General features: G+C 40.8%; 1 protein-coding gene and 1 long non-coding RNA gene across 3 annotated transcripts in view; one reads left to right on the forward strand and one right to left on the reverse strand.

The window, feature by feature from the left end:
* The window catches only part of sft2d1 (SFT2 domain containing 1), a 179,438-nt gene that overhangs the window by 104,880 nt on the left and 61,079 nt on the right, over positions 1-13,479 (forward strand). For both annotated transcript variants that reach the window (XM_068044835.1, XM_068044836.1), the window contains exon 4: positions 11,025-11,106. In XM_068044835.1, the coding sequence (XP_067900936.1) occupies positions 11,025-11,106 (82 nt within the window). The remainder of the gene's footprint in view (positions 1-11,024; positions 11,107-13,479) is intronic.
* The window catches only part of LOC137376383 (uncharacterized), a 116,448-nt gene that overhangs the window by 17,430 nt on the left and 85,539 nt on the right, over positions 1-13,479 (reverse strand). The gene's annotated exons all lie outside the window — the stretch shown is intronic.

Genomic DNA, 13,479 nt, shown 5'->3' on the forward strand with positions numbered 1-13,479 from the left:
AGACAAAACTAATCTAGTTTAATTCTATAGTTAATTTTACACTAAATATAAAGAGATCAAAATTAACTTGTCTGCCTCAGCCACAGGGGCGGCGCAATGGCTAGCACAGCAGCCTCACAGCTCCAGCGACCCGGATTCGATTCTGGGTACTGCCTGTGTGGACTTTGCAAGTTCTCCTTGTGACCGCGTGGATTTTTGCCGGTTTCCTCCCACAGCCAAAGACTTGCAGGTTGATAGGTTATTGATAATTGGCCATTATAAATTGCCCCTAGTATAGGTAGGTGGTAGGGGAATTGAGAGAAGGTGGGGATGTGAGAGGGTAATGGGATTGATGTAGCATTAGTATAAATGGGTGGTTGATGGTCGACATAGACTCGGTGGGCCGAAGGGCCTGTTTCAGTGCTGTATCTCTAAATAAATAAAAAAAAAAAAAATTCAATCCCTCAGCTGACTAAGTACTGATTGAGTGACAGAAGTGTTTTGGACAGATTGTACAAATAGTATTTTTATCAGCAATTCTAGTTTTCTGACACTAGATGGCAATGGAGTTTGATTATTGACAAACTACAAACCATTACCAACTTGATGCATCCACAGGGCTCCTGTTATGGTTGCCGTTTCAACTGCACATTATGTCTGCTACTTTCTCAAGAAGCAGTTCCCACCTGAATAATCCAGATTGGTCATGTGACTTAACCACATGCATGTTCAGTAAATCACCCAGTTTATGCTATATGCCAGTTTTTCATATTAAAGTCCACTCAGACTTCAGAAGATAAGTGTTGACAATGCTGCACTGGCGGAAGTGCCATCCTTCAATTGAGATATTAAACTATGGCCCCATCTGTGCTCTCAGGTGGATGTAAAAGATCCTACTGCACCATTCAAGGAAGAGCAGAGATGTTCTCCTGATGTCTAGGCCAACATTTAGCCATCAGCCAACACCTAAAACAGATGATCTGATCATTTATCTAATTGTTGTTTGTACAAATTGGCTACTGTCTTTTCTGCTTTAGAACAGTGATTACACTTCAAAAATAATAATTTGCTGTAAAGTGCTTTGGGATGTCCCAAGGTTTTGAAAGGCGCTATTATAAATGCAAGGTTGGGGAGTCTCGAGCCAGGGGACACCATTTCAAAGTAAGGGGGAAGCCACATAGGACAGAGATGAGGAGAAAGTTCTTTACTCAGAGGGTTGTGAATCTTTGGCATTCTCTACCTCAGAGGGCTGTGGAAGCTCAGTCATTGAGTATGTTTAAAGCAGAGATTGACATATTTCTAAATACAAATGACTAAGGGGATATGGGGATAGTGTAGGAAAAAGGCATTGAAGTGGATGAACAGCCATGATCATATTGAATGGCGGGGCAGGCTTGATGGGCTGAATAGCCTGCTCCTGTGTTCCTCTGTTCGAAGCTTTTTCTTTAAATAAAAAACTGTAAACTTGGTTTAACCACAACTGCTGCAGACCTGCAGTAACCAGTTTATCTTTTCCCAGTTTTTTCTGCCCAAAACGTGAGTTGCCCACTGTTTCTGCTCCCAGCAAGCAAAACTTCAGTCGTAAAATGAATGATAAAAGATAAAAAGTCTGTATGTGGGGGTGAATATACAGTAATTTTATTTTTAGTTAAAATTTATTGCATTAGAAGGAGTAGATGTAAAGCAAATTCAGAGGAAGTGGCTCGAAAATGCAGTAACCGTTATGGCAGAATGTGTTTGAGGATGTTGGAAATCTAACGAGGGAGACCCACATATCTCTTCATACTGACCAGAGTTCCCTTTCCAACTGAAAGAAGAAAGCCGAAGAAGTAGTACTCCGAGATATTGTCTTAGGTGACCATTGGCTTTAGGCACTGTTATCACTGTAAGTTAAATTTACATCGTACAGAACACCTTCCGATAATTCCGAATTGTTTTAATCACAGTAATGCTAATGCCAAGTTCTCACCATTTGTTTTGTCATTTATACTAGCAAGAGGGGGGACCTCTTCTGTGCCTTTGCTGTTAGTGCTAATCCTTTGCTCTGACATCTGGGACAGGGTTTTGGGTTGGGACCCCGATATCAGGGTCAAATGGGGGTCATGACCTCGCATTGTGAGGAACAGCCACCCAGCAGTGATTTTCCCTGAATTGGCTAATTAGTGATCAGAGAGCACACTCACCATCTAAATAAGGATGGTGGCGGGCTGTCAAAGCTTGTGGGCCAGTAGGAGGGCCTCCAGCTCGGAAGAAGCACAGCCTGCCATTTCAGGTAAGGAGAGAGAGAGAGAGTGCCTCCATCACGAAGTGCTCTTAGCTATTTCTAAAACTTGTTAATTAAAAAATGGCCACAGCCACCAGGTCACTATCATGGAGGGGGAGCCCCTCCACAGGGCAGCCTGTGGTCACAGATGTAACCAGGTAAGTGGGGAGGGCCTCAAAACCAGCCTGGAGCACTGGTTCCCCAGTCTACAGTCAGGAAGTCACCTCCAGGCAGCTGGCCTCATTCAGACACCATGGGGGCTTGCAGGCCAACTGGAAAATCCCAGTGATCCTGTCTCTGGGAAAATGGTCTAGGGGCAGGATGGTGTTGACAAATGGTACGCTAACAAGAATTTTCTCCCCCCTCCCCGGTCTCTGTATTGCCCCAGAATTGTTCTCTTCACAGTCTTCTGACTTGCTGCCTGCCCATCATTATGTCTTACTCACTGCCCATCATTCTTTTTTGCTGACTTTTACTGACTTGACCACCGACTTTCTGTGGTAGCTGTTGCTAACTACATGCAGCTGCACAATGAAGAGACTCAAAACAGTCATTACTCAAGCTTCCCAGTTTATGTGCACAATGCTATTTCTACACAAAGAGTCATCTTGAAGGGGACCTTCCCAACCCCCCACCCCAGTCATACCTGCAGGAAAGAGATCAACTTTTCAAAGAAACACCTTCTCAAGGGTAATTTGGGATGGGCAACAAATCCTGGCCTTGCCGTAACAGTCAGATCCAATAAATGAATAAAAAAAAGGTGAGGTATAAACAAGATGGACAAGACTTTAGTAGCTTACAGAAAAATATCTTTGCATTTAACACGATAAGCATCTTGTCAGTGTGGTATGTTCTACATGATGGTAAAGACATTGGCCACGCACTTTTCTCTGATGCAAGATCTACATCTGAAGCATTAACCTGCTTATCTTTTTCAGATGCTGACAGAGCTGCTGTGAATTTTCAGCACCTTATTTCAGCTTTGCAAATATTTGCAAATTTCTTGTTCTGTTAATCTTTTCATGAAAATATGTGAAGATTGTCAAATCAACACAGAGAAAAAGGAATGATTTATACAGTTCCAGCATAACCTCCCTGCTCTTATATTCTATACCTCGGTTAATAAAGGAAAGATTTCATATGCTCTTTTTAACCACCTTATCGACCTGTCCTACTTTCGGGGATCTGTGGACATTCACTCCAAGGTCCCTCACTTCCTCTACACCTCTCAGTAATCTCCCATTAATCATGTATTCCTTTGCCTTGTTTGACCACCCCAAATGCATCACCTCACACTTCTTCGGGTTGAATTCCATTTGCCACTTTTCTGTCCACCTGACCAGTCCATCGATATCTTCCTACAGCTGTCCTCCTTCCTATCAATTTTTGTGTTGTCAGCAAACTTCTTCATCATGGCCCCACATTTATGTCGAAATCATTAATATATAGCACAAAAAGCAGGGAACCTAGTACTGAGCCCTGAAGAATGCCACTGGAAACAGCCTTCCAGTTGCAAAAAACACCTGTCAACAATTACCCTTTGTTTCCTGCCACTGGGCCAATTTTGTAATAAAAACAAGAAATACTGGATATATTAGCAGGTCTGGCAGCATATGTGGAGAGAGAAGCAGAGTTGACATTTCAGGTCAGTGGTGTTTCATCAGAATTGGCAAAGGTTAGAAATATACTAGGTTTTAAGCAAATGAAACAGGGGTGGGATAAGAGATAACAATAGGGCGGCACAGTGGCGCAGTGGTTAGCACCGCAGCCTCACAGCTCCAGGGACCCGGGTTCGATTCTGGGTACTGCCTGTGTGGAGTTTGCAAGTTCTCCCTGTGTCTGCGTGTGTTTTCGCCGGGTGCTCGGGTTTCCTCCCACATCCAAAGGACTTGCAGGTGATAGGTAAATTGGCCATTGTAAATTGCCCCTAGTGTAGGGAGGGAATATGGGATTACTGTAGGGTTAGTATAAATGGGTGGTTGTTGGTCGGCACAGACTCGGTGGGCCGAAGGGCCTGTTTCAGTGCTGTATCTCTAAATAAAATAAAAAAATAAGGTGTTGATAGGACAGGGTCACAGAGAATAACTGACAAGAAGGCATTGGGGAAAAGGCAAAGGATATGTTAATGGTGGGCTGAAAGACAAAGCGTTAGTGCAGACCGGGTGTTAATTGACAAAAATGAACAGCCCTGGCCCAAAGCACAAACATGGAAAAAAACAGTGAGCGGGCACATGGTTAAAAATAAAAGAATGATGAAACAAACTAAAGTAAAAGAAAAAGAAAATAACTAAAAATAAAAAGAGGGGGCCCATCATGCTCTGAAATTATTGAACTTAATGTTCAGTCGGCAGGCTGTAGTGTGCCTAATTGGTAAATGAGATGCTGTTCCTCGAGCTTGCATTGATGTTAACTGGAACACTGCAGCAAGCCCAGGAGCCAATTTTGTATCCAGCTTGCTACATTTCCATGGATTCCATGGGATTTCATTTTTTTAACCAGTCTGCTATGTGGGACCTTGTCAAAAGCCTTGCTAAAATCCATGTCAACCACATCAACTACACTACCCTCATCAATCCTCCTTGTTACTTCTCCCAAAACTTCAATCAAGTTAGTCAGACAAGATCTTCCCTTAACAAATCCATGCTGGCTATCCTTGATTACTCTGTGCCTTTCTAAGTGACAGTTTATCCTGTCTCTCAGAATTGGTTCCAATAATTTACCCACAACTGAGGTTAGACTGACTGGCCTGTAATTATTCAGTCTATCCCTCTCCCTTTTTAAACAAAGGTACGACGTTAGCAGTCTTCCAGTCCTCCGGTACCACTCCTGTATCCAGTTAAGACTGGAAAATGATGGACAGACCATCTGCTATTTCCTCCCTGGCTTCTTTAAGAGCCTGGGGTACATTTCATCTGGCCCTGGTGATTTATCCACTTTCCAGGAGCTCCTCCCAGTAATACTTCCTCTCTCCCTATGTTTATCACATCCAATACTTCACACCCGTCTTCCTTAACTACAATATCTGCATTGCCCCCTCTTTTGTGAAGACAGATGCAAAGTATTCATTAAGAACCAGACCAACATCTTCCGCCCCACACATAGGTTACCTTTTTGGTCTTTTATGAGCCCTGCTCTTTCCTTAGTTATCCTCTTAATGTATTGATAAAACATCTTTGGGTTCGCCTTGATTTTGCTTGCCAAGATTCTTTCATGTCCTTGCTTAGCTTTCCTAATTTTGATTTCACCCCTCCACTTTCTATACTCCTCTCAGCTTTCTGTAGTATTGAGTTCTCAGAGTTGGACATAAGCTTTCCTTTTCTGTCTTCTCCTACCCAATAAGCTCCTTGACATCCATGGGGCTCTAGATTTGGCCTTCCCACCCTTTTTCATTGTGGGAACATGTTTACTCTCAACCCCTTGTTTTTAGTACCTAATATAAGGATATATAGAATGAAAAAGCGACATTATTTAGAGGGGAGTTTCCTCATCCTGTGTTGCATGGTGTCACGGTACTGTTTTTTTCTCCCTCTTTAAAACAGTGTGCCTTTAAGACTCTGTTTTAAAAACAGTGTGCCTTTAAGACTGAGCAGTGTGCAAGCAACTGCACCTGTTTCCTAGGTCATAGCAGGAGAGAGAGATCACATGGTGTACTGTAACTTTTAACTGTGGATAAAGACTGGTTTCAACTGGTTTGAACTAGAGTCCAGTGAAGCATGCTCTGAAGGAAGAAGCTATCTATTTCTCTTAGCAGAAAAACTACATTGAGTTACAGGCTGTGTTATTGCCTAAGGAGAAAATAAAAACCCTGAAAAAAGAACATTAGTCTTCAAGGGGGACTCTCTGCCGTTTGTTTGTGTTTGCTGGAATTCTTAGTAAAGTTTCTACTGAAAAACTACCAGTTTTAGAATCCAAATTGACCTGTGGCTATACTCGTTGTTAAAAGAACTGTGTGACACCTGCTGCAACTGTAGTCTTTGAACGCCTGTCTGTTATAAACTGTCAAATTTGCCTGGAGACTTCGAGTAGCATCTGATTGATCTAATCTGGGATACCTCACCAACCAGGAACGTAACTCACCAGGACTTGCAACTCGGCTACTTATTTTATTCCTAAGAAATACTATTTTTAAAGCCGGTTAACGGTTGATTTTTGAATGTATGTGTGTGTACATTAGCTTTAAGAGAAAATAATTTATTAAGTCTTTAGACATAAATTTATCTTAGTGTTTAAGATTTAGTTTATTAATAAGTAGTTAATTTTTTGTTGTTTAAAGATATCTGGTTTGGTCTGTTTTATTCTGGGGGTTACTAAAGTGTTTAATTTGGCTAATTTCTAGTAGGTAGGAAAACTTTAATAATATGCTGCGACCTGTGGAGTATTGGGACTGAATTGACAGTGCGTTACTCCAGCCTCAGTCATAACAATGGTGAGGAATGGTCATTCATCTTAAGGTAGGTTGAGAATTTTTGGAAATTGGTACAGGTTTTAGAAGGATAAACAAAATTGCTTAAAACATGCCCTTGTGAATTATTTAAGGGCCTAAAACTTTCAGAAAAGCTTAATTTCTTGGAACATATAAAGGTGAGGTGGGTCTCTTTCTTAAAAGATACTTTAGTTGTAAACTAATGGCTGGTATGCAAGTTGGCAGTGACCAGCACTTTCCTTTTTAAGAACATACTGCCAGTAATACATATTGCTTTCTTAAGTGACTTTGTAATGTTACAGAAGTATCTGATTTCGCTGTGTTTTGCATGAGAGTTGATATTTTTTGAAACCCACTAATTTTCTAATTAAGGTGCAAAATCTGCAGCATACTGTCACTAGAATATATTGAAAACCAGCCAAATTGATCTTGGCTGTCAGGTATGTGCGACAAATGAGGATTTCCGTACTACTTTGGAATTATGTATTAGGCTGTGTATTGTAATGGCAATATTTTAGAGATTTATTTCTTTAATGTAGCATGCAAAAATATATTGCATCATAGAATATGAATAGCAGAGTGATGCAGAGAAGATTGAATGAACCAGTATGACATGTAAAATACCTATGTGAAATAAAAAGCAAATTAATGATTCTGTCTAATTAGCAACTGCAAACAAAAGTTCAATCTGTGTTGAGGTTTTGCGTACTTGCTTTCATTAGTCCAAGTGGTTGCTTAGTAATAAAACAATTATTCCCACAGTCATGAAAGCAGGAGAGGCAATAAATATTGACACTGAAGCATTGAGTTCATAGAAAATGACTCATATTTAATATTGCTGTGCATTACAATACATTAACCAAGCATAATCTGCATTGTGAAAATGCTAAGCAATTTGTTTCCTTTAGCAATTGAAACAAGCTTTACTTCACACATTTCTACTGCAGATAACTGAACTTAAAGAAGCCTATTCTAGTTATTAAAACATATGGCTGATTTTGCACAGACAACTAGGAAAGATTTATATCAATTATATGTCTATTGATTTTAATTTTAGAATTTTGGAACTGGAAAATATTTCACTGCTGAAGTGGAGGTTGGTCCTTCAAGTACAAAATGGTGGCTCAGACCCACGCATCTACGAGACTAGATTGTTCTAAATTAGCAAATAAATGGGTCCCTCTGACTGGGCAAAACAGTAGTTCTATAGAGCTTTACCATATTAATCTGTAATTTTCAATTGTCCTGTGTTAGAGTCTAGCTGAAATGTGGGAAAGAAAATCCAACTGTTTGCTTGACCTCCTCAAATAAATATGGATTTGTTCTCCTTGGAGCAAAGGACTTTGAGGGGAGATTTGACAGAGGTGTACAAGATTCTGACAGGTTTGGATAGGGTAGACTAAGAAAAGCTATTCTCATTAGCTGATGGTACAAGGACTAAGGGACACAGATTTAAGATTTTGGGCAAAAGATGCGGGGGGAATGTGAGGCAGAACTTTTTAATGCAGTGAGTGATAATGACCTGGAGCTCTCTGCCGATAAGGGTGTTGGAAGTAGACAGCATGAATGATTTCAAAAGGAAATTGGATGGGCAATTGAGGGAAATAAACTGACAGGGCTGTGGGGATAGAGCCAGGGAATGAGACTGATTGGATTGCTCTACAGAGAGTCGGAATTGACTCGATGGGCTGAATGGCCTCCTTCTGTGCCATTATAACTGTATAGTTGACTCTAAATAGCTTTGCAACAAAGGTTAAATGACTGCCAGTGACAACCAAGCTCCCTGGAAATTTGCGGTTTACATATTGCACGTAGAAATCATTTAACATTTGTCGCCTCTGAAATCTGTGCCCATTTTTCCCACAAGTCCATCTTTGAGCGTGAGAGTAATAGCTTGGGAATTTGATAAGTGTGGGAATTTTAAGTGTTAATTGTAAGGATTTATCTCATTCTAAAAGCAAGTCAAGTTTGCGTTTAGCATTTAACTGCAATTTACTGTTAAGTTTCTTTCAGTCTTAGCGATGAACAAGCTCCCTGCTGGAGAGGCAGCTACAGTTAGTCATTTAGGTAGCTAGTTAGAACTGGTTTCTCTAACCAGCAGTGCTTGACTTAGCTCTGAGAACTTCTGCTAGTATAAATACAGGTGGTCTTGCTAAGCGCATGAAGTATGAGATAAGGGGAAATTGTTTTTTCTGAGGGTCATTAGTCTGTGAAATTCTCTTCCCCAGAGAGCAGTGGAGACTGGGTCATTGAATATATAGTTAGTTAGATTTTTGATTGACAAGGGAGCCAAGGGTTGTGGGAGGGTGGGAGGGGGTGGCAGACAGAAAAGTGGAGTTGAAACCACAGTCAGATCAGCCATGATCAAGGGGCCAAATGGCCTACTCCTGCTGCTGCTCCTTGTTCTTGGTCTTGAACCTCTCCAATCAAGTTTTTTGCCCATACCCAGAACCCTGAAATAGCCCAAAGTCACAAATGCCACTGTGACCATGGTGCACGATCCTTCCTCATCCTTTCTGACTTCTCTGCAGTCTTTGAAATGCTTGACTGCTCCATATTCCTACAATGTGTCTCATCTATTGTCCAACTGTGTTAAACAGCCTTTGCCTAATTCCATATTGGGCTATGGAGTCGTAGCCAGAAAAACTACAATGGCTTCTCTTCTCACACCAGTACCTCTGGCATGCCCCGAGAATCTATCCTTGGACCCCTCCTATTTCTCATGTACATGCTGCCCCTCGGCAACATCATCCAAAGACACAAAATCAACTTGCACATGTATGCTGATAGCACCCAACTCTACCTCTTCACCTCTCTTGACCTCTCCACTGCCTCTGTTGTCAGCCTCCTTGTCTGACATCCAGTCAAGATGAACTGTAGTTTTCTTCAATCAAACGTCGGGAAGACAGAAGCCATTCTCTTCAGTCCCTGCCACAATCTGCATTTCTGAGTTACTAACCCGTCCCTCCGCCTGGCCACTGACTGAGGCTGAACCAGATTATTTGCAACCTTGGTGTCATATTTGGCGTTTGGTTGAGTTTCTGATCCATAACCCCTCCATCAACATGGCCACCGATTTCCACCTCCATAATATCACCCTTCCTCCAATCCTGCTTCAGCTTATCTGCTGCTGAATCCCTCATCCATGCATTTGTTACCTCCACGTTTGACTATTTGTGCTCTCCCTGTCAGCCTTTTCACCCTCCATAAACTTAAGCTCATCTAAAACTGTTACCCATATCCTAACTTGAACCAAATCCCACTTAGTCATCCACCCTGGTCTTCACTGACCTACATTGACTCCCAGTCTACCAACTCCGCAATTTTAACATTCTCATCCTTGTGTTAAAATCCCTGGATTCTTGTGCATCTTGTCACACCACCATTGAAGGCCAAGCCTTCAGCCAGCTAAGTCCTAATCTTTGGAATACCCTCCCCTGCTTCTCCTTTTAAGACCCTCCTTAAAACCTACTTCTTTGACCTAGTTTTTAGTCATCTGTCCTTTTTCCTTCCTTTAGTTTGGTGCCAATTTTTGTTTGATTACATTGCTGTGGAGTGCCTTGGAACATTTTGCTCCATTAAAGGTGCTGTTTAAGTGTAAATTGTTGTAACGTCTCATGCTAAAAAATACTCAAAACTATGTATTCTTTAGCAAGGAACAAGAGTTTTATCAGATACGTTCAACAATAATTTATTCCAAGGAATGATTAAAAGCTGAAAGCAATATTTTAAAAAGTATATGTAGACCATTTCCATTTTTTATTTTATACAAATTTGAGGTTCAGTAATTTGCTTATGTGTGTCATTTTTAGTTGTAAATAATTTTCTTTATTCTGTAAAGTGTTCTGAATTTGACATTTGCCACTTCCATATTGACAGACATACTGGGCACCCTATGTATTTCCCAGTTAAAAAAAAAAGTGCTGTGATCTGCAGCAGGTATGCAGATTTTAGTTGTAAGAGATGCAGTCAGGTTACTGAAATTGTTTCCAAATCAATCACACAACAAAAAAGACATTGGAAAAAGCCTGAATGGTAACAGTTTTCAGTAATACAGTAAATGCTTTGAATTAGTATTGAATGCAAAGTCAAGACATGATGACAGAGTGAAATCTGCATTAACAAGTTTTACTTTTATATAAATACTATTGTGTGATGTGAAAGGCTGCACATCTAGAAATCTTTTGTTTACAATTAAGCAAAAGGAGTGATTCTGGTTGGAATTATTCATAATTTGACACCTATCACTTGACAATTGAGGGATTCTTTTTCTTCTTTCCTTCACTCCATATAACGTTTGCACTCATTTGCAAACTTAGTTTCTAAAAACCTAATCTGTTTTCTGTTTTTTCATTCCAGCACCTGTTTTCTCATGGGACCATTGAAGCAACTGAAGAAGATGGTTGACCCAAATCGCTTGGCTGCCACCATAGTTATGCTGGTAACTAGAACTTTGACATAAAACTCTTGTTTTTACCCGTTCTAGTATTTGTAAATTTGGCATGTATTCTTTCAATAAGCTCAGCAAGCCTTTACAAGGTATTCTACCTTAAAAGGTACTCCTCGTAGGGATATGAAGATGTCATTTTCCAGTAATTATTTTGAAAAGTGCAAATGCAAGTCTTTCTGAAGTTCTCAAAGATCCAAATTGTTATTGTGCAAGACTGTTTTATGTTACCACTCTTGTTTTTCCTCTCTTGCCAGCAACCCCCCCCCCCCCCCCCCCCAACAAAAATAAATACTACTGTAATCTTTGACCATTACATCAGCCATTTTCTGGCTTTGATATTGCTGCACTTGTACTTTCTGTTTTAAACAACAGGTATTAAGAAGTAAATGACCGGGGCTTGCTGAAAAATTGGATCCCTGTATCAGCTATCATCCTGCCACTGTGGCTTTGAAAGTGATTTTCTTGTGACTGGAAGTATGTTTTCAAATTCCGATGTTTGTGTGCACCTATTATACAAATCGTAATGCCATCCTGTAATATTTAAAATGCTTTTACATTTGCCAATGGTGGGCCTCAATCATAAAGAAAGCTTTATCTTGATGACATTTTTTTTTTAACGAATCCACCTAAAGTTGTGAATTTTAAACTGGATAAAAGGAAACAGCCCTATGAAAGATTAAATTTGGTCTTACTCTAGGACAGTTACATGCCATGTTCAGTGTCTCTTTCATTTTTGGTGAAAACGGGAGTATTTGTTGTCGAAATGTCAATCTATCAATATGGGAATTTGACAGAAAAACAAGAAATGCTGTAAATATGAATATGAATTTGACAGTTTGATAGGTTTGTAACTTCCTATTTCCCTCCTCTGAGCAAATGGACAGGAATTGATTATAACTTGAGTATGAATACAAAATTACTATTCTACATTTGTTCACCCTCTACATGCTATCTTCCGGATAGAGAAAAACGACCCTAGGATTTTGTCCCTTTAGAAAATCACACTTTGAGCAGTTATATATGATCCCTGCTTACTCTGCAGTACTAGACTCTACACCTTCAGTATACTGTACCCATCATTGGCAACAGTAATTCTGTTGTCTTTCCCATCAGAAAAAAATTTAGTTGATTATTTGTTGTGGCTATAAGCATGTAAAATACCTTCTTGCAGTCCTTGGGAGGTTTGTGCAAATTTGTTTAATCCATTTGTTTTTGTAGATTTTGTGCTTTTGCCATTTTCACCAATGCTGTCTCAGATTGTAGCTGCTTTCAAATTGCACTCCTCTGCATAGAGTCATGGAGTTACAGCGCACAGAAACAGGCCCTTTGGCCCAACACGTCTGCATCGACCATCAAGCACACATCCAATCTAAACCCATTTTCCCGCACTTGGCCCGTAGCCTTGTATGCTATAGCGTTTCAAGTGTTGGTCTAAATAATTCTTAAATGTTGTGAGGGTTCTTGCCTCTACCACCCCTTCAGGCAGTGTGTTCCAGATTCCAACCATCCTCTGGGTGAAAAACATTTTCCTCAACTCCCCTCTAAACCTCCTGCTCCTTACCTTAAATCTATGTCCCCTGGTTATTGACCCCTCAGCTAAGGGAAAAAGTTTCTTCCTATCTGTCCTATCAATGCCCCTCATAATTTTGTACACCTCAATCAGGTCCTCCCTCAGGCTTCTCTGCTCCAAGGAAAACAACCCCAGCCTATCCAGTCTCTCTTCATAGCTGAAATGCTCCAGCCCAGGCAACATCCTGGTGAATCTCCTCTGCACCCACTCCAGTGCAATCGCATCCTTCCTATAATGTGGTGACCAGAACTGTACACTGTACTCCAGCTGTGGCCTATCTAGCGTTTTATACAGCTCCATCATAAACTCCCTGCTCTTATATTCTATGACTCAGCTAATAAAGGCAAGTATTCCATATGCCTTCCTTATCTACCTGTGCTGCTGCCTTCAGTGATCTATGGACAAGTACACCAAGGTCCCTCTGTACTTCCTAGAGTCCTACCGTCCATTGTATGTTCCCTTGCCTTGTTAATCCTCCCAAAGTGCATCACCTCACACTTCTCAGGATTAAATTCCATCTGCCACTGCTCTGCCCATCTTACCAGCCCAACTATATTGTCCAGTAATCTATGGCTTTCCTCCTCACTATTTACGACACCACCAATTTTCATGTCATCTGCGAACTAACTGATCATACTTCCTAATTTCACGTCCAAATCATTAACGTACACTGCAAACAATAAGGGTCCCAGCACCGATCCCTGTGGTCGACCCCTGGTCACAGGCCTCCATTCGCAAAAACAACCCTCGACCATTACCCTCCGTCTCCTTCCACTAAACCAATTTTGGATCCA

The sequence above is a fragment of the Heterodontus francisci genome, chromosome 13 (genome assembly GCF_036365525.1).
Source record: "Heterodontus francisci isolate sHetFra1 chromosome 13, sHetFra1.hap1, whole genome shotgun sequence".
In the NCBI taxonomy this organism is placed as follows: domain Eukaryota; kingdom Metazoa; phylum Chordata; class Chondrichthyes; order Heterodontiformes; family Heterodontidae; genus Heterodontus; species Heterodontus francisci.